This window comes from Mesocricetus auratus, unplaced genomic scaffold (assembly GCF_017639785.1).
Source record: "Mesocricetus auratus isolate SY011 unplaced genomic scaffold, BCM_Maur_2.0 Super-Scaffold_100018, whole genome shotgun sequence".
Classification (NCBI taxonomy): Eukaryota; Metazoa; Chordata; class Mammalia; order Rodentia; family Cricetidae; genus Mesocricetus; species Mesocricetus auratus.
In genome coordinates this window covers 16,724,573-16,745,510 of record NW_024429199.1, presented here as the reverse complement: position 1 = coordinate 16,745,510, position 20,938 = coordinate 16,724,573, and the positions used below count along the sequence as shown (strand labels likewise).

Sequence of the window (20,938 nt, the reverse complement as noted above, 5' to 3'; positions counted from 1 at the left end):
ATTCTGAGGCTAACTTCTGTTGCTGTTTGAGAGAAGGCTTCACTCTGGCTGGGCCAGGCCCCCCTAGGTCCTCTGGCTTCCCAAGTACTAGACCGTTGTAGGCATGTGGCACCACACCCAGCTTGAGCCAGGCATTTCATTTTAATGAGTGGTGCTTCGAGCCCCTGATTGTAGATTTCCAAGGCTGCTACTAGGTCTGTTCTCCTTCCCCGTGCATTACCATCTGAGGATGTAAATTGGGGCATGATATTTCCAGTGCCGTGTGTCCTCCCCTTTCTTTTTTCTTTATGATTTATTACCTTGGTTATAACAATTATGAATGGGTGATAAAGGGTATTGACTGGAGTCATTGCACCAAAAGTAGGTATCTGCCAACATCATGTTTCCCTTTTATTTCTTTTTGGTGGAAATAATAATCCCTCCCATATGTCTTTAGTTGTGTACTGCATTGAAAAGTACGGAAATGATGGACATCCATGCAAGCCTATCTGGTAATTCAGCATGAGCAAAGAGGCCTGTTTCTTTAATAGAAATATCACTTTCCAATGGAAGGACGCCTTTGAGACTGGTCTGGAACATTCTATGCAGCGTTTCTCTGGAAACTCTTTGCAGTATCCATGGATACCCTGTCTGCAGGGAGCAAGATACATGATCTCTGCAAAAGCAGCACATGTGTATGTATTACTGAGTTGAAGGTAAAAAATATGAAAACATTGTCTTTGAAGGTCTTATTGGTAGGAAAACAATTCTACCTATTAATATTTTAGAGCCTTTTCTGTTTATAGGTTTGGAAGTTTATACAAAATAACCCCAGGTACAGCTCAAGAATGTGTGAGCAGAGCCTTTTCACTTTGATTTTCAATGTTCTGTCCACTGCCATTTCTCATGAAGTTGGGGCAGTTTGGAGGTTTTAGAAACCTTTGCTGGCTCACACCATGTACACTGTTTACATCATTATTATCTCAGTTTAGCATTTTCCTACCAAGTGGTCAGTGAGTTCACAATGATACTTTACCTAACCTTTATTTCTGAAAAATAAATAAGTGTAATGGGACTATGACTAAACTCTTAATACACATATACACATACACACACACACACACACACACACACACACTGAAGCTCAAGAAGGAAAGATAACTGTTGAATCCATCAGCAATGTCTGCAAATATTGGAACATTTTTGCTTTTCCTTGGGAAATTCTTACTGCTTGCCCAGATTGGTCTTCTGAATAAGAAGTCCTGCAATTATGATGCAGAGTAAATAATTATTCTTGGGTTGAATTCAACAAAAAATAATTTTTGGTCTCTTGTTTTCCTTGTGCCTTGGCATTTTTTTTCCAGCTGTGACATCATTCTCTATGCCCTTGTGTTTAGAAAATGTCAGTTTGTCTCAAAGCCTGTGGGTGAGTGACTGCTCAAGTGAGTTGTAAAGAGATGGTCATTGGATTCAGTATTTTTATGTATATAATCTTACAGTTTAAAGGTGGGGAGCCATGGTCTTTATGGGGTACTTGCTGCTTGTGGTGGGTATGATACATGGGTCCAGGTTCAAGTGCTGGGAGCCTGGGTTGGATGCAGTATGGTTGTCTGGGATCAAATGATAGGAGCCTGGGTAAGATAGGGTATGTGTGTATCCTGGTTCATGTGCTGGGAGCCTGAGTTGGATATGGTGTGTATGTGGTGTGTGTGTGTGTGCGCGTGCATGTGCGCATGTGCGTGTGATCACGCCCATGTGTTGAGGTTCAGACTCTAGAAACCTTCATTGGATGTGGTTTGTATGTCCAGGCTCAGTTTCTAGAAACCTGGGTTTAATAAGATGTATGTCCAGGTTCCAGGGCTGGAAGCCTGGTTCTTAGTGTGTGACCTTTACGTTTGGGACTTAATGCAAAGTAAGTATGTCATGAGGGCATTGACCTTGAGTAGTATTAATGATGGTCTTGTGGAATGCGTTGTTTTTTGAGAAGTTATAAAAAAAAAACTGGCCCCGAGTCTCTCATTTCTTGGGTCACCATATAGTCACCATGTGGTCACCATGTGATAGCTTCTGCTGTCTTCCATGAGGCCATCTCAAGAGCCAAAGAAATATTCTTGAACATCCAAAATTAGGAGATAAAATATGCACATTTTCCTTGTGAAGAATTCAGCCCCAGCTATATTTCATCCACAATATAAAACATGGTAAGACATTTGTGATTAGTTTTGGTTTGACTTGATATAAACTAAACCCTCTACTATAGGAATTAAAGGACTAATGAAGGGTAGCGAGATAGCTCAGTGGGTAAAGGAGCCTGCTGCCAAGCCTGAAGACCTGAGTTCAATTCCTAGATCCTACGTGGTAGAGAGAACCAACTCCAATAAATGCCTCTGACCCCTATATGATAACATAGTACAGCATACGTGCCAACTCCCTCCCTCCCTCAGCCCTCACACACAGAATTTGTGGTGACTGAAATAAACTTTTTGTTTATGTATTCCTCCTTGTGCACTATGTTGATCTGGAATCATTTGATTTGTTAGCAAAAGGGTCTGTCGTTGTGAACAAAATCGTTAGCACTGGTGGAATACTTTGATGCATGTGTGTGAGCACAGCTGGGCCTCACTGAAACAGCAGGCTTCTAGATGCAGATGAGCTTGCACATGCAAATCCAGTAGAAACACGCCAATCCTAACTGAGAAGACTCATGAAGTAGGGAGCTCTTGAGGCTGGACTCCATCTCATCTCTCTGAGACAGCTCACCTACAAATGTCTGGGATGATTATTCTCATGCAAGTGCCATGACCTGCATGACAGTGTGCAAGGATGCTCATACCATGCACTGGAAAGTGTCACTCCGGGGTCAGAAGGAATAAGCAGCCTTCACTTAATAGAGTTGTTATAAATATGAGCATAGAGAAGTGTTTTGAGTCTGGGTCTCACGTAGTCTAAGTTGGCCACAAAACTCACAATGTAGGGCAAAGGTGACCTTGAATGACCCATCTTTCTGCCTCTACTTCCTGAGTTCTGAAGCGAATATAGTTTAGGAACAAAATTGATAAATTATTAAATGCTATGACCAGTGTACTAGAAACTTTGAGATATTAATAGATGAGTTTTCTTGGACATTTTCATATGCAACTTGAATACTGTGTTTTTAGATTGTAAGGCAAAGACAACTGTAAGACAGAAGTTGGTGGATGAAGATGTTCATTTACGGTACCAGGTAATGCTTTCTCTGATACAGTTCGGTGTTCCAAGTGTGGTTCTCAAAAGATAGCAGCGAGTTCACAGAAGTTGACCATTTGGAATTCACTGGCAACTAGAAATTGAGTGTGAAAGACAGTGTCTATCATACTATGCCTAGGGAGCTGGTGCTGCCTTCATACCAGCTCAAAAGTGTTGGCTTCCTCCCAAAAAATGCCAGCACCCCCTACTGGAAGTGCTCTGTGTCTAACCTGCCCACCGTGAATCAAGTATGCAGCCTAGTTCCCTATGCTAACGTGTTGGGCCTCATAGGTCATGTGACCTTGAACCAGCTTTATTTTCAATTACATGTATGGGTCTAGATAGATTGTCATGCTACATCAACTTGACCAGAAGTTTTTCAAGTTTTCCTTGAACTCGCTCTGTAGCTGAAGATGGTCTGGAACTTTTGGGTCTCCTATCTTCACCTCCTGAGTATTGAGACTATCGGTGAGGACCACAATACCTAGTTTATTCCTTGCTGGGGAATCAAGCCCAGAACTCTACCAGTCAAGTTGCATCTCCAGTTCATTGTGTGGGTATTTTAAATTGTGGATGGTTTTAGCTAATAGGTCTATTTTGGTACATTTTACAAATATACCTGTGATTCTCTGCTCAGATATTCTTACCTGAGTAGCTACTGTCCTAGGTGGATTGTGGGGGAATTTGAGAGACTATTGCAGCATCCTTAGATGGCAATTGGTCTTATAACTTGTCTATCCTATTCATCAAGTTAGAAGTTGATTAAAAATTGCCCCTATAGAATCATTGCTACCAACTTTAAGTCATCAATAGCCCCAGGAAACTGAAGAAATCAAAGAACCAGTCATTATTAAAATTGATTATTTTAATGACTTAAATGTATATAATTGATGTAAGTGAGAGAGATCACAAGCAGTTTGGTGAAGTTTGTAGTGACTTGGCCTACTGCTAGAGACAGTCTCAAAGAGTGCCACCCATTTGTCTTCAAATTTATAGCAAGCATATCACTCAGCCTTCAAAGACATGCACACTCTTATGGACACCAAGCAAATACCAAAGCGAATAGCAACTGCATGTTTGCAAAATATACACTGAGTTATACAGATGAGAATTATGGCCAATTATGAACCCATTCCAGTTGTCCATTTTAAAAGATGACACTTGTGAATACTGCAGTGTGATGCCCAAGTAGTCTATTATCAACACAAACACAATTGGAAATCATTTTATTAAACTTTGGGGAGAGGCCATTTGAATAACAATATCAAAACTTGGTTTCCCAGTGGGATTTTGGTCTTTGTATCAGGAGATGAGCAGGCAGATTTGCTGCTAGAAGCCCAGGCTGGCTGGACTTAGCACTGCAGCTCCTCATCCGTTGTCTGCCGGGGGCCTCCTGAAGCATTCTGGGAGCTGGCGTGGGCTGTGGAGTTCAGGACCTCCTCGAAACTGCCACCACTGTGGTTTGTCCCACCTACTTTCGTCTGAAATGGGGCAGGTAGATAAAAAGTCAGTTATCTTTTCATTGTCATTTTTGTAACTTCTTTTAAAAATAAGAATGTCAAAAGTATAATTACTTTTGAGTTCAGAAATAACTATTTTTCCTCAGAGTCACGTGAAGTTAGAGAAGTTAGTTTCTTTTATGTTCCAGAATGTCATTCATTTCCATTCTAGGATAAGAATCCAAGCTTTAATTTCATACTCTTCCCTTTCTCTCTTCTATAGGTAAGATTCTGATCCCTGTAGGAATAAAATCACATCTGTAGATGTGCAACACCTCTTTCTCTCTCTCTGTTCATCTAGAGATTGACTCAATCAAATTGGAATTGGATCTTAGATTAATTCTTCCAGCCCTAACAAATGTATAAACATCCTTACATGACTTATACTTGGGTTTTCTATTTGAGAAATAACTAGTGACCATCCTAATTTTTGAAAAAATATCTCTTTTTTGTGCATGTATATGCATCTTCATGGGGTTTTGGATACATGTTTATGTGCACATGTACATGTACATATGTATGTATGCATGTGGAGGTCACAAGATAACCTCAGGTACACCCTCTTCTCTTTTTTCAGACAGAGTCTTGATGGGGGAAGTCCTCCTGTGTATATGTTTGTCTGATTGGTTGATAAATAAAGCGCTGTTGGCCAAAAGGGAAGCAAGATAGGTGGGACTAGGAGTTGAGGATTCTGGGAAATGTAGTCAAGAGTGGAGAGTCACCATGTAGGACACAAGAGAAGAGGTCTGGACTCTTTCTCCGGTAAGAGAAGACCACAGAAAATACTCATATTAGCAGGTATGAGTTAATAATTAAGTCAGAGCTAGCGGATAAGAAACCATAGCAAACAGCCAACAGCTTCATAATTAATATAGTGTCCTGCATGTTCATTTGGGACTGACACGGTTCTGGGACCAAACTGGTGGGGAGAATGAATGGTACAGAGTCTCTCTTTGATCCAGAACTCTCCAAGTAGGCCAGGTTGGATGACTAGAAAGCCTCATGCATCTACCAATGTCCATCTTCCCAGAGTTAGACCTGCAAGTGTTTATCACTAACACCTACATGTTTAAAGGTTTTTTTTTTATACTCTGGTCATAGTGCCTGCAGGACAAGAAGCACATATCTCTCCAGCCTTCCCCTGCCCCCACCATTTTTGGGTTTGGATTTTTGTTGTTTAGTATTGTCCTGAGCACTAGGAATTTCATATCTTTCTAGACAAGAAGAAAAATCCCTGAGAATGCTTTATGATGGGCCTCTTTTGTGTCCCTGTTTATTGACTCAATAGAAACAAAGAGGTCAACCTACATTCTAATTCTGTGCTTAAGTGCTTTGAGTGATTAGTCATTGGAAGTTCTTCAAATCCATGTTTTATATTCCAAAATATTTAATGCAAATCTGGACACCCATACTGACCATTCCTTAATCATCTACAGTGCATAAAACCACCAGGGAGAAGGACAGTAGAGAATAGATAATGCTGCTACTATTGCTGGACTAGTGTCTACACCTACTGTCATGTCACCAAAGTAATAAAGACAGACGTGTGTACTGGGATAATGCCCATGTTGCCTGGCCTGCCCTTTAAAAACCTAACTGGACAGGGCTAGAGAGATTGCTCAGTGGTTAGGAGCACTTGCTGCTCTTGCAAAGGACCCAGCTTAGGATCCCAGCACCCATGTGGCAGCTTGCAACCATCAGTAACTTCAATTCCAAGGGATCTGAAGCCCTCTTCTGACCAATATGAGTACCAGGAATACCTGCGGTACACAGATGTACACACAGGCAGAAATATTCACACATATAAAAGAAAAAAATTAATAAAAACTTAACCGGGTTTAAAAGCAGTTCATTCATTAAAAATTCCTGAATTCAACTATCATAAAAATCCTTTGCCTTTTAAATTCAGTTATTAAACTGACTTTCCTACATTGCTTAGATTAGAAATTTATCTAATTACTAATTTATTTCTACATTATTTAGATCAGAAATTTAATAATTAACTTTTGTTTCCCTCCATGGTCTTCCTATGTATCCCAGACTGACCTGTAACTCTACTTAGGCCAAACTAACCTTGAACTCATAATTCCCCTGCTTTAGCTGGTATTATAGGCATTTGCTACCATGCCTAACCCAGAGAGCAATTACTATAAAAGACCAGAGTAAATATTTCATACTTCAGAACCAGATCATCTTGAGCACTGATTCTAAGTGAACTATTGAAGAAAGCAGCCACCAACAGTACTAATAAGTGAACAAGCATGGGCTAAGTAGGGATGGACACTGCAATTTGAATGTCATGCAATTTAAATTTTATATATAACATCCAGGGAGTGGTGGTGCACGCCTTTAATCCCAATACTCGGGAGGCAGACACAGGCAGATCTCTGTGAGTTCGAGACCAGCCTGGTCTACAGAGCTAGTTCCAGGACAGCCTCCAAAGCCTGTGATCTTAGCACTGGGAAGAAAAAGGTAGACATCAATTCCACTCAGCTGTGTGATTTCCACTGTGCCCTTCCTCTCCTCAGAGAAACAAGTAGGATTGATTTAATGTAATCTACTGTGTGAAGAGAACCACTTCCTTTGGGATTTTTAAAAATGCGAATTCTCAGAGTGTGGTAGCACACCATTTAGTCCCCACACTAGGGAGACGGAGGTAGGTGGATCTCTGTGAATTAAAGGTCAGGCTAGCCCATATAGTCAATTCCAGGACAGACAAGGCTACACAGTGAGACCCTGTCTTGAAAAACAAAAGCAAAACCAAACAAACAAAAATTCTAGTTCTCTTCTAGCTTCTGTTTAATAATAGAAATCACACTTTGTTATGTCAGGTGAACTCTAATTACTAACACTTCCTCTTAAACTTCATCTAGTTTTTTGTTTTGTTTTGCTTTGTTTTCTCAAACCAAGATAGCAAGATAAAGAGTTGCTTTTTAAGAAATCAATTTGGTAAACAAGTGGTGTGTGTAGATTTTCTACGCATGCATGTTTAGTGTCTGCCCACGGTAGTGCTTTGGACAGTGGACTGTAATTCTTGACTTAAGTGAAGACACAAACACTAAACCTCTTTTGCACCCTTCTCTTCACAATATTTCTATGTCTAAGAATTTATCAGTTTGTCCTCAGAATTAGAATCGTTCTTTACAGACAGTTTCATTTGAACTGCACAGTTGGGCTCCTAATCTCTCAGAGTAATTGTCTAGGAAAACACAAAGGATCAAAAGGCATCATATAGCCAATCCATCTTCAGGTTTTGAAGGTTTGATTTATTTTCTAATATAGTCATCAGAAAGTAGGACACTGAAACTATGGTCTGCGTGGCACAGAGGAAGTGTGGTGTTTATGATGGATTAGAACATGGTTAAACACACAAAATGTGCTTTCATATGTGCTGACTGTGTCTGTCAGTTTGGGATGAAACAGCAAGAATGCTGGTTAGCTCTGCAGGTAAAACTAGACGAGCTATCCTCCAGTAATACATTCCCAGCATGTTGGCAGGACCAAATGCTATATGATTATGATGAACTGGAAAGTTTCCCATGGACTATCACACTGCCCATTGAACTGAATATAAAAGGAGAAACACTGACTTGGAGCAATGCCCTGTGGTATGTGACAGATTGCTTGAGGGGATGGCATCACTTCACAGTAGAACATTTTTCCCCATAGACCATAAATGCAACCCCGAGTCCTAGTCAGGGGCTTAAAAACCAAGCTTAAAGAGGAGCTTGTGCCTGGAAATGAAACCCAGAGACATCCATTCTTCCTCACTGAGCTGAGTCCCTCAAGAGATAACAGCCTCAAGGCCTGTAAATGGAGACCGAGAGAGAAACTTCAAGATTTAGAACCCCAAAGCAAACTGTAGCAAGTAAGCTATAGAAAAAAGAGACTTTACTATATCTATTATTTACTCTGAGCAGCAGAGAGTAAATGAGGAGTTTCTGTTGAAGTAGGAGGCTTCATGCAGCACCTGACTATGTCCTCCATTGCCTGGGTGGGCAAAGTGGATTAGGCTTTGAGTGGGAGATAAGCAGGTATGTGGGATGAGTCTTTGAAAGCCACGGCCAGTTGCACAAGCACAGAGTCTGCTCTCAGGAGGTCTAGACAAAGCACGCCATCTGAAGGACTGCATGGTCATGTGCCTGTCTGAAGGAGGAGACTAGCTGTATGCCTACTGTCTCCATGAGGAGAGACCAGTAAGAGGCTGTGACTGTGACGCCAGCACTTACAGGCGAACCATGAGCTTCCCCATTTCCAGAAAGCAAATGAAAATAGGTTGTTCTCTATTCGTCTTTGGCTTCTTCGTAACTTCTCCTTCTAAAGGAACCTTAAAAAGTGCAACTTCTACATCAGAACTCCTCTAACAAGGAACAGAAGCTGTAATCATGACCTGATGTGAAGCTGGAGTCCAGGTGTTGGGAAACTGACTTGGGATGCTTGAGTCTTTTATTTTGATACAAGATGTTACAGTGAGAGATATGCGCACAACACAGTATGTTGCTTTTTTTCCTAATTCCCTACTTTACAGGACAATTTAGTAGTTCCTATTAATCCTTACATACCCAGAGGAGGGGTCAGGGGAGTTGGCAAGCACCAGACACTTCTGACACTGAAAGACAGTTTCATTCCAGAGCGTTTAAAACCTGATCACAGGCCTTGAAAAGCAGGCCCTGTGAAAGACCCTACTTTAGGGAAGACCCTACAGGTTCAAATCACTGGAAGCACCTGGCACCTGTTTGGGACTAACTTACCATGTAGTACATGTGAGACTGACATGTGAGGGTCTGGAAGCAGCTAAATTGTTACCATTTGATCAATAGATCCCAGTAATAGTACAATATAGGAATTGACTATGTTCATCATAGTAGTTATGACATTATTATTATTATTTGTGTGGCATCTTCCAAAAGTGTCTCTTAATAATTGATTTTCAGTGGATTTTCCTGTTTTACATTTATGCCTTTAAAATCAAGACTAGTTTTGCTTTTGATATTTTTCTTCCTCTCTGTAGACTGACATCTGTGGTTAGACAGTTAATGAAACTTTAACACCGACCATGGAATGGGCATAATTTCAGTGATACCCAATGTTCAAATGCATTACTAGAATGCATACTGTAGCATTGCTTAAGTTTTCCACTGTGATAGCCATACTGTGTTGTGGCCAGTATGCAAACTTAGTAGATAAGTCTGGGATGGCAGTGGCTGGCATTGTGACACATGGCAACCAATTTGATTTTGTTAATTAATGTCCAAACCAGAAAATCTGTAAGTAATTATAGAAACTTTATTCATTTTCTATCCATAATCTTCCCACATACACCTTTGGGGGTGTATACTGTTAAGAAATTAAATGATGAATGAAAACCCAGCTCACTTTCATGAACAATTTGTCCCTGAGTGGTTTATAATCAACACTAAGGATGCAGGAATACACTTCACTGCTGGTTTTATCAAGAGGTCTCTATGCGAGGAAAAGGCCTGTCTTTACACATGTCTACCTTCTTACTACATAGAGTGATGATGGCCCTACCTTGCCTTCAGCACTAATGATAGTGATGGCTAAGCTGTCCTCATGAAATGGACCCAATCATACACAATTCACTTCATCTGTACCTTGAGGCTTGTGACAGTTGTCTCAACCCTCTCCTCAAATGATTTGAAAGTAGGAGAATTCCTAAAATAAAAAAAGAGAGGTCAGCTCCAAAGACCTTGTGTCTTAGCAACCATGTTGTTTGGTTTTCAGTTCTTGTTTGTAAATATCACTTTTGCACCAGAGCTGGCTGTCAGCTTGTCACCTGTACCAACTATGTTTTGAAATATACTTTATTTCTGCTCAGGTAGGTCCAGAAACATAGACATAGAATATTTCTAAGTAAAATGGTCAGCACGTGGCAAGGATCCAACTACAATAATTCCATAGTCCTCCAAAGTCATTTTTACTGAGTCAATGGACTGATAGCTAATTTTACATTTGTTAATTGTTTTTTTCTACCACAACATCCTCCTTCCCAACTCAGTTTTGTTTGTTTGTTTGTTTGTAGTAGAAGTTCTGTTTAAAGGTCATTCATGAGCTTCCTAGCTGGAAATCTAATGTTATTTATTTCAGTAAATTTGAGACAAGACAGACAAGAAATTGCTCAAGGCAGAAAAAAAAAGTTCCTGTTTTTCTCTTTGTGTGCTTTAAAAAATGATGATATTGACAAATTTCAGGAAGTGGTATTTCTGAAAGTTGATGTTCTCACTATTTTACGCCGGCGACCCCCATCTATAAATTGTTTCTGTGTTAGTTGTGTGCATTAGCTTTCCACCCTCTTAGGAGATGGAGCCTTCCTGCCTCACTGGCATTTTATTAGCGATTCAAGCATTGGGTTGTATTATTTGTCCACCAACCTGTGGTGTGGCCTTAAGTCATCTGGTGCTTTCTTTGTTGGATTTGACCACAATAGATATCACTGCATTACAGATGATAACACTAAATTCACTTAAAGAAATAGAAGCTAAACTGAGAGCTGTATCTTAAATTTGGCATGTCACGTTTCAGTAACAATTAATTGCCATTGTGTAAAAGTCAAATATTTCACATTTTAACATAGTTGATAAACTACTCGCTCTTTCTTGTGTACAGAGGATAATAAAATAAGAGGAATGGCCTACAGAATCTTCAGGGGAGTGTGACTATAAAATGTGGGTTTGGTTTGGTGTGAGATGAGCCATGGCCCCAGGCAACTAATGTATAGAATGTTTTCTCCAGGTCTTTGGCTTTGTTGAGGATCACTCCTGTTACTTTGACAGTCCCCGTGGCTAGAACTGTACCTCTATTCACACTGCAGGGCATGCCTTTATACCTTGCAGATGACTCAACCATTAGTCAAGTCCCTGTGAGTACACCTCCATAATGCCTCTGTTTCTTGGTGAAACTACATTTATATGACTCAAAATTATATACTGTGGCACTTCATTCTCTCTTCAGGCTTTATTTGGCTTAGCCTGCCCAGATGACATCCATCGGTTATGTAGGCCTACAGTGGGTAGACAGCTAAGATGGATGGGTCTATGTTAGATTAGTAAACTTAATTTCCTTTCAAAGTTAACTCTAGGAAGTTGAGGAGATTGTCTTTGACCTACAGACCACAAGATGGATTTCTGGTTCACAGAGTGAAACTTTGATCACTTTGTCTAAACCTTCTTTGGTCAGTCAAGGAGCAAAAAGCCTTGGGTTGCACTACTCAGTCAGAGTGTCTTATGGAATGGTAACAATTCATCTGAAGATGAACGAAGCAACCTTATTTCTACCAAATACAGAAAAACAAGCACTGGTTAAATTTCCCAACCAAGTAATTGAGCAAATGTCCCCAGTGTAGAAGAGACTTCATCAGACAGAAAAGAATAAGCATTCCTCTAATTAAATTACACTAGAATGCATGCTGGAAAGCAGGGAGAACTGTTTAATCAAATTTAATTACATCATGTACAACTATAAACTTTTGATACTGCAAATGACCCTGGGAAGAATTTGGTTCTAATGGTTTCATACTATTTAAAGTAACCACGTTCCCTCTGCAATTACTCTAAATCATAATGTATACTAGGAAGCAGAGGAGAGCCATAGTTCTGACTGAAGTGTGGGAGGTCGCAGAAGCGCCATATGCTCCTTATCCCACACTGCCTGCAGCCCAGGCTACCAGAGCACCCCCAGGAGCATCATGGGATGAGCAGCAAACCTGGCTCCAGCCTGTTATTTTCAACACAGTGCAACTGATATCAATGAAATGGCTTTACTGTGGCTGTAACATTGACCTTTGGCAGAAGTGTACTACATACAGCCTGTCTCTTCTCATTTCCATGATGAAAATCCATACCTCCAGATTATTACCACTAGTGATTTTTTTTATCATACTGTATCACTAAGCCATGCAACCTTGAACTTGGATGTTTTTCTCACCAGTAATCCATCCAGGATCATAGTGGTCTGTCATTGTTAGACTTTCAGCACACATCCCATCTAAACATCTTCTCTCTTTTCCACCATTCTCTTTTTTTCCCTCCTAGGTTTGCATTTAATTATGCAAAGGTGTTTAGAACGTGCCATGCCTCGTGTTAGTTCTTCAGATATGTTACTTTGTTTTGGCCTCATAGAGCCACGCAAGGCAGCTCTTAGCTCTTTATAACATGTAGTAACAGAAATTGTGATAGGTGAAGTTCTTGTCCCTGATCTCAGGAAGGGTTGGATTTAAGGTCCTGTTTCTGTCAAAAACCCAAGTCCACAGCAAGAGACCACCTTTCATCCTAAAGATAGTCCGAAAGAAGCGAAAGGCATAGCATAGCACGTCAGCTAATTATTTTCTCATAAAATGATAAGGGGAAGAAACTCACATGTAAATTCAAAAATGCTTCATATACACTCTACATTAATATGATGTGAATATGTTGTACACATTACCTCATGGCAGGCATACTTATGGAATGGCGAATGGAGTACCTTCCGGACAAAGCACATTAAAGGGAGGGGGAAAAGAAGACAGCACAATTTAAGTTTGTGGAAAAACTCTGGCTTGAAAGTTCTAAAACAGCTATTTCAAATACCCGACGTATTCCCTGCCCACCCAACTGAGATGCTGTTTGTTTTCCTTGGGCGTAAGTGACCACAATCCACTCCCAAGGGCATAAGGGAGAAGAGATGAGCCATGGCCAAGGCCTCCACTCTTTCCCAGGGGCCTTGCAGGATATCTGAAGGTGTGGTATTCCCCAGCCCGTCCCTGGTCTGCACTTTCTTCTCACACTGGGGAAGAGTGAGAACTGCACCCAGAAAGGATGGCCAGGCAGGTAGATGCTAATGTTCCACTGGACAGAAACTGTCCAGAGGAGTGCAGATGGTGAAGAGAAGGCATCGTAGGAAGCACATGCCATGCATCCACACGCACCAGCCTGAAGAGGAGACTTCTACATCCATTCTGGGCTAATTGTCAAGAACAATTGGTACAAATATAAACATGTCTGAGAATTTTAGGAGGTTGATCCTCTTAATCTTAGAGTAGCTGACTCATCATTTCCCTTCTCCTTGCCTGGTATTGTCTATTGAGTTTTGCCCAGAACTGGAGTGAGCAGTTGGGAAGGAACAATCTGGGTTCCATTGCCCTGGACTAGAGCTTGCTCTCCTGCAACATTTTAAACATAGATCCTGTTTGCTATTTTCCCGAGAACAGTGGTTCTCAACCTGAAGGTCACGATTCCCTTGGATCACAGGGGTCATCTAAGACCATTGGAAAACCAGATGCTTAAATTATGATTCATAACAGTAGCAAAATTACAGCTATGTAGTAGCAACAAAAACAATTTTATGGCTGGAGTTTACTACAACTTGAACTGCATTTACAGCATAGAAGCACTGCTCTAGAAGCTGACAGGTTTTTGGATAAAATCTGTCACACATCCTGGAAATTATCAACCAAAGCTATGAGGATGGGCAGCCTTCTACTGAAATGTCTGGAAAGACAAAGTCATTCAGGCAGTACTTGTTGCCTCCCAAAGATTATAGATAGAAATTGCATTTAAAACACACCACCACAGGAAATCCACTGTTGTCAATCTGTTCTTCTCATTAACTACCATCTGGGGTGAGAGTGGATTAAGTTCACACTAAGATTCCCGAAAGAAGGCTTAAGTTGAAAGTCCTCAGACAGGGAGCCACTAACTTCTTAACCTAAGTGTTTTCCACTAATTTCCCCCCCTACAACTTCAAAATATGGGAATTGAAGTTTAGATGTCAGTGTGTCAAAGTTAAAGTGATATGAAGGAAACAGTTCTCTGTTTCATGTTCTGCAAGTTTTATTAAAAAAAAAAAAAGTAGGGTGGTGGTGGCAGCGGCACACGCCTTTAATCCCAGCACTCAGGAGGCAGAGACAGGCAGATCTCTGTGAGTTGGAGGCCAGCCTGGTCTACAGAGTGAGTGCCAGGTCAGGCTCCAAATTACACAGAGAAACCCTGTCTGGAAAAACAAAAACAAAACAAAAACCTCTCCATTTCCACGTTCTTTTTAAACCTCTGAATTCTAAGGACCCTGGCAGTGCAGGAAGAAGTTTTGACAGAGATTTAGTTCTAAGAGCCTGCTTAGCAAATGAAACTGGTGGGAAGATTCTCAAGCGAGATGAACGTGCGGTTAAATCTCCCTTGTGACATGCATGCTACGGAAAATGGTTTTTCTAGTTGTGACACAGCATGAAGGGAGCTGAGAGCCATGGGTAGAAGGGATAGCATGCGAGGAGGGAGCTGCAGACCTCACACAGTCTCAACAGACTCAGCATAGTGTGCTTACCCAATAGAGTGAGACCTACAGCCAGGCAGCAGCATGGGAGAGAAGATTAGGACTGAGTTAGCACAGACTGAACAGATTTGTGACTTATGCTCCTTTGTAAGAGCTCAAAAGAAAGCGTTAAGTAACTCCATTCACTGTTCTTTTGAATACACAGCCTGCCTTCCCTGTGTGTGCTGAGGGAAAGTGTTCCAGGACCCCGCAGATCTGGAAGCCCTTGCATAGAATGTCTTAGTGTTTGCATATAGGTTCTATGCTTATTACTTGGACGCCTAACACAGGGTAAAGTCATATGACATCTGTTATGCCATGTAACCTAGAGAATCTCGGCACAAAAATCGGTACATGTTCAATAAAGATGAATTAAAGTACTTTCAACCCGTGGGCTCCACAGGTGCAGAAACGGCAGCTGATAGTGTCCATTGTTAAATGTGTCTCAAAGATATCTGTCTGCCTCCCTGTTGGAATTCTGCTTCTCGCTGTTTTTCCCACAGTGATATATATTGATGGCAAGCCTCCATTATGCGCTTTCTCTGAACATTTGGTTCCCAGTGGCTCACTGGGAAATTCCGAGAGGACGCCAATTTGCTATCATAAAAACCATCCCAACAGTTTGCACTTCCTCAGAGTTCACTTCAGGGATGTGACTTTAAGACACAAGGGAGGCAAGCGCTGCCAATGCTACCTGCAGATGGAGAAAAGGACTGGGCATGGCCATAACGTTGGTCCTGGGACACAGAGGAATTTTATAGTATCATGAATAGTATAGGGCAAGGGCACACTTTAGACCGATGGAAAGCTTAAGGTAAAATGCCTGTGCTAAAATTTTAACATTTCCTGCTGTCATTTTATACATTGACACATTAGTTTGAACAAAATGTAAAAGAGAAAATTTTCTCATTTGAGTGTATTAACCTGGAGGAATTTTAAAATAACATATATGTACTACTTGTTTGAATAAAATTTAAAACTAAAGCCTTTGTAATACTTGATTTAAAAAACTAGAAATACATCTCTGACTTTTTCCAACTTAATAAAAAAATTTCAGAACTGTATTTGATTCTCTAGAAATGTATACTACATTTTCCAGGATTTTTAGCCACTTTTTGCTTGTCTAGAGCAATGAGACTCGAACCTCAGACCTCACAAATGCTAGGCAATTGCTTTGCTATTGACATAAATCTAGTGTAATATCACCAGCCAATTCACAATGAAAACTGTGAATCTTTCTATGAAGTTGTAATTAATGAACAGTATGGAACTCCTGGGAAATGAGTTATACATTGTGCTAAAACAAAACACTTTAAAACAGGAGGAAAGGCAGTTGACAACTAGGTCTCACACCTAGCACAATATGAACAGCAGTATACCAACACACTGTCTAGAGAAACATGAGGAGCCTTTATAAGACACAAGGGGTCCCCATCACAGATGCATCCTGATTTCCTTCGTGTAAGGGTCACCTTGAGTTGGTCGTATAATAAAGATTAAACTAGCACTTGAGTGCACAATTACGTGTGGGGCTCTGTAATATCCCAGTGACATTGCTACTTGGGTTCCTCTCACTTTTCTGTGATTGGATGGAAGCCAAGGGCTCCCCCTACCACTGAGTTATGCCTTAGCTCCATGCTCCTCTCATCAATGTTTGATAAGGGAGACCATCCAGGGTCACTTGCATCCCGAAACAGTCACTTTCCCAGATTCCCAGCCTCCATCCGAATGCCTCCGAGCACAGTCTTGACGAGGAGCAATCTCGGAGCACATGTGTTTTAAATGCTCCAGAGATGTTTATATGGACTCATGAAGACGGATGAAAGCTACTTGGCAGGGCTGAGCAAGGAGCTAGTGTTCAAGAGAAAGTTGTCAGCTGCATTTGTAGAGAACAAACTTTATAAGCATGGCAAAATTTATTTTCCCACATATAACAGGCAGAAGGGTCTTTTTTGTGTAAGGGATTATTTGTTCAGATACATGGCTTGATGCTACTGATATGACTGCAAACTTCACCTTTAATAAAATTAGCAGTAACTAATAATACAAAAATCACATGCTGCCTCTGAAGGCTTTCAATGTCTTTTGATAATGTGGTATTCATAAAAAACGAAGATAAAACAATGTGGAGTATTCATGTACATATCTGTAATTAATTCTTTCCACCTGAATGCCCAGTGAAAATGATTCATAAATATGAGACATAATCCAACAATTTTTGATGTAAGAAAACTAAATACAAAGACATGGATATTTATTTCTAGGTATCAATGCTTCAGAGAAATAACAGTTTAAGAAGTCTATGACATAAATGTATATGCTGTTTTTGAAAAGGAGAAACTTAAAACTTGCCAACTTAAAAAATTAATTTGGTTTCTAAGAAAAAAAGTGAATTTGATTTCTAGAGAAAGATCTCCTAAGCCACACCAGTCAAATTTAAAATAAATTGGCAGGCATTTAAACAATACAAATATGACAGTAATAACTATGAGAAACATTTCCCTCACATATAATATAAAAAATTAAAATATCATATACATCCCTGTTTCTACAGTAAGGATATTAGGATTAATTTAAAGTCTATCTTTGTGTTCTCTCTGGTCTCTGTAAATGATTGACAACTGTAATATGGACAGTACTTAAAATTTCTACTTCTGTTTATACTGTACGATAATTCAGTGATAAAAATGAAGGTGTATAAATTCTTAATATATGTCAATATACTAGTAAAGAACTACCAAAAGTATAAACCAAATAATATCGTTTTAAAATGTAAAATATATCAGATGACTGGATACAAACATATAACCTAGAATAATTTATCAGAGCAGATTCCACTGAATATTCCCTATATCATTTAAATTAAGATATGTTGTGCTTAATATTTGCTGTCAACTGACTAGATTTAGAATCACCATGGCAACATGTCTCTGGCTGTGTCTGTAAGGCTGTTTCCAGACCGGCTAAACTGGGGAGGGAAGACTCACTACCCATAGGGTAGGTCCAGGACTGAGAGGCCAACATTCACCTCTCTCTGCTTCCTGAAGCTGCCTCAAACCCCTGTTGCTATGACTTCCTGGCCAGGATGAACTGTAGCCTCAAACTATGAAACAAAATGGATTCTTCCTGAAGTTGCTTTTGTTAGATATATTGTCACAGTAAAAGAAAAGTTAACTAATAAAACCAGTCAGGTTCTTTGTGTACTGGATTGTTCTGAAACCCCTCCTCATTCCTCTAACTTCTACTTTTATTGATGGAAAGGGGAAGGCTGGGGCCAGACTTCTAATCTTGCAACAGAAAATGTCCCAACATGAAAATTTATCTCTGTCATCAATCAATGTCATTTTTGCCTGTTAAAAAGAAAGAAGGAACATCCTACCAATACACAGTGTTCTTTGGCAGGGTTCCTGTTTGTTTGGTTTTGGTTTTGGTTTTGCTGATTTACCTCATATCTCCAAACTTCTTGCTGATGGCAGTTCCCACATTACTGAAAGCTGCTGTGGCCTTCTGCCCTGCGTGGCTCAGGGTTTCATGTGTTTTCTTGTACCTGGAAATAAAAGAGAACCATGGGACATGTCAGAACCCAGTCTAAGAATGGAGTTGCTTGAGGGGAAGTCTGAGTGCTTGTGAGAAAACTACAAGAAAACAAGACAAGAGTCTTGTGCCCTCAGTTTCTTCAAAAAGCAGAATTGTTTTTGGAATGTGTTTCCTTGCTGCTCCCAGGTGTATCAGACAGGAGTGAGTTTATTTCAGCTGCTGTTTTTCATAGGCCTCTGTGGAAAAACACATTTTTGTCACATGTGTCTTGTCCTTGTGATTGAACTTCTGTGATCCTTCTCAGCCCTCAGAGTAAAAATTGTCGGATGCTCTGAATAAGTTGGCTGTTGCATGAGGCTTTAGTCCGCCTCAGTTTTAGGTCCAGCTCTCCCAGGGTCACACTGCCAACTAGAGCAGTGAATAGTAAGTGATGATAGGAAGACAAGATGAACCAAGGGAGGTGAGGCGTGAAGGGAGTCCCTCATCCTGGAGTCCGGTTGGGGTCTCTTGCCTGCTTGGAGCCAAAGATTCTCTCACCATTAAACAAAATCTGTTGTGAAGGTTTTTACACAGAAACAGTATTCCTTTTAGATACTGACATTCCAAACAAAAATGCCAAAGTGGCAACAAGCCATACTTAAGACCTTTGAATTTTACTTTCCTTTTTTCTTAGCCGAGGACCCATAAATTTCAAAAATATTTCACGAAAATCCATTAACTTGGAGTTTATTTATGTCTCTGAAGAACAGATTGTATATCACAAGCTCTGGCTGGGAAAGAAGTGAGAAGATGGAAGAAAAGACCCTCCAAAAAATCTGACTTTTTTTTCCTGCAGAAGTATGAAAACAGCATATTCGAAGCATAATTTTACTTTGTACATTTGGCACATGACTGTATGTTTTAATTATGAAAAATTATGACCACATGAAACCACAGAGTGCCAAGTGATTTATACATGATGTAAAATATTAAAATAAAACTCATTGCTAATAATAAGGCAGTTGCCATAGCACTGCATGTAAAAGATTAGGAATGAAAATGGCAATCGTCATCACAAGATTTTAGAGCTCCCTGATCCCCAGGGGGCATGGGCTGAGATTCTTCAGAACAAACCAACACTAAAGAGAACCCAAAAGCGGTACACTGAACACTACCTTGCCTGGGCTCAGCAGCATTTAAATGTAAAGCCTTTGACCTTAAAATTCAGTGTTGGGGCTGTAGAAATGGCTCAATGGGTGGCACGAGCATGTACTGCCCTTGCAGAGACCCCACTCCATCGGGCAGCACCCACATGAAATGCTCACAAACCACCTAGAACTCTAGGTTTATGTGTATACACACACACACACACACCTTGAAAATATCAGAAAAGGAAATTAGGAAAATAAGGGGCATGTATTCACAAGTGAATCAAGAAAACAATCGGAATTCCTACCCAGTTATGTTTCTAGGATGCTGATAGAGTTTTCACAAAGCAGCAATGGGCACATGAAGCCTGATCTATAAAAAGTACATTCAAACACAGGATGGGGTCATTGTGGAGGTTAGGAAAACCCTACACAATATGTACATATAACAGGTTCATGCACTATGGATTAGGATTTAGAGTTAGCTTTAGTCTAGAACTCTCTCTACTAATACTGATATCACCATTCTGAAAAAAAGAAAAAGTCAAGAAAAGGTTTTTCCTATGCAAAATTTCTCACACAGAGTGGCAAAGAGAGGGAAAGATTCCCTGGCTGGGGGACCAGCACTACCTTTGGCCTTTTCTGTTTTCCTCCACATCCAATCCATCAAGAAGCCCTCCCAGTTCATTTCAAGGTTCACAGTAGAAATAGAGTGGCCATTTTCCCACCTCTACTGCTCTCTGCTTCGCCTAGTGCCATCCCTCACCTGGGCTCTTGCAATGATTTATTTCCTAACGTACCTTCCCAGTTGTGTCTTTCTCTTCCAACAGTGTCTTTTCAACACAACAGCCAGAAAAAGCCATTGAAACATCAAGCCAAGGGTGCCTCCTTTCTGCACCAAAGTCCATAAGCACAACTTGGCCTCAGCCTAACCACCCCTCCCCTGCCTCTTCCTGACTCACATTGCTTCAGCCACCCCGATGCCTCAGTGCTCTCCGAAGATGCCAAGTCCCATCTGACCCGGGGGACGGGGTTCTGCTCTAATTGTTCTGCGTTGTGATGCCGCCCCATTTGACAAGAAAGGGGTCGAAGGGTTAACATCAGTGTCCTGCTTTGAAGGGTTAAGAAGCCGGCACTCTGAGGAAGACGGGAAGCTACCTCTCTTGGTCCGATAGGGCTGGCCGGAGCTTCTCGGGAGCCTTGGCCACGTGAAAGCCAGCATGAAAGGGCTAAGCAGGAAGGGAAGTGAAGGCAGTCAGGGAAGTCTGA

General features: G+C 40.7%; 1 protein-coding gene across 7 annotated transcripts in view; it reads right to left on the bottom strand.

The window, feature by feature from the left end:
* Nucleotides 1–4,054: 4,054 nt before the first annotated feature.
* The window catches only part of Tpd52l1 (TPD52 like 1), a 113,631-nt gene continuing 96,747 nt past the window's right edge, over nucleotides 4,055–20,938 (bottom strand). For 3 of the 7 annotated variants that reach the window (XM_040728222.1, XM_040728226.1, XM_040728227.1), the window contains exons 4-8: nucleotides 18,451–18,552; nucleotides 15,018–15,032; nucleotides 13,146–13,184; nucleotides 10,319–10,379; nucleotides 4,055–4,685 (exon numbers count right to left, since the gene is read on the bottom strand). In XM_040728222.1, coding sequence (XP_040584156.1) covers nucleotides 4,557–4,685; nucleotides 10,319–10,379; nucleotides 13,146–13,184; nucleotides 15,018–15,032; nucleotides 18,451–18,552 — 346 coding nt within the window. In that variant the 3' untranslated portion in view covers nucleotides 4,055–4,556. The remainder of the gene's footprint in view (nucleotides 4,686–10,318; nucleotides 10,380–13,145; nucleotides 13,185–15,017; nucleotides 15,033–18,450; nucleotides 18,553–20,938) is intronic. The other 4 variants (XM_040728228.1, XM_040728223.1, XM_040728229.1 and 1 more) reach the window with 4 other exon arrangements.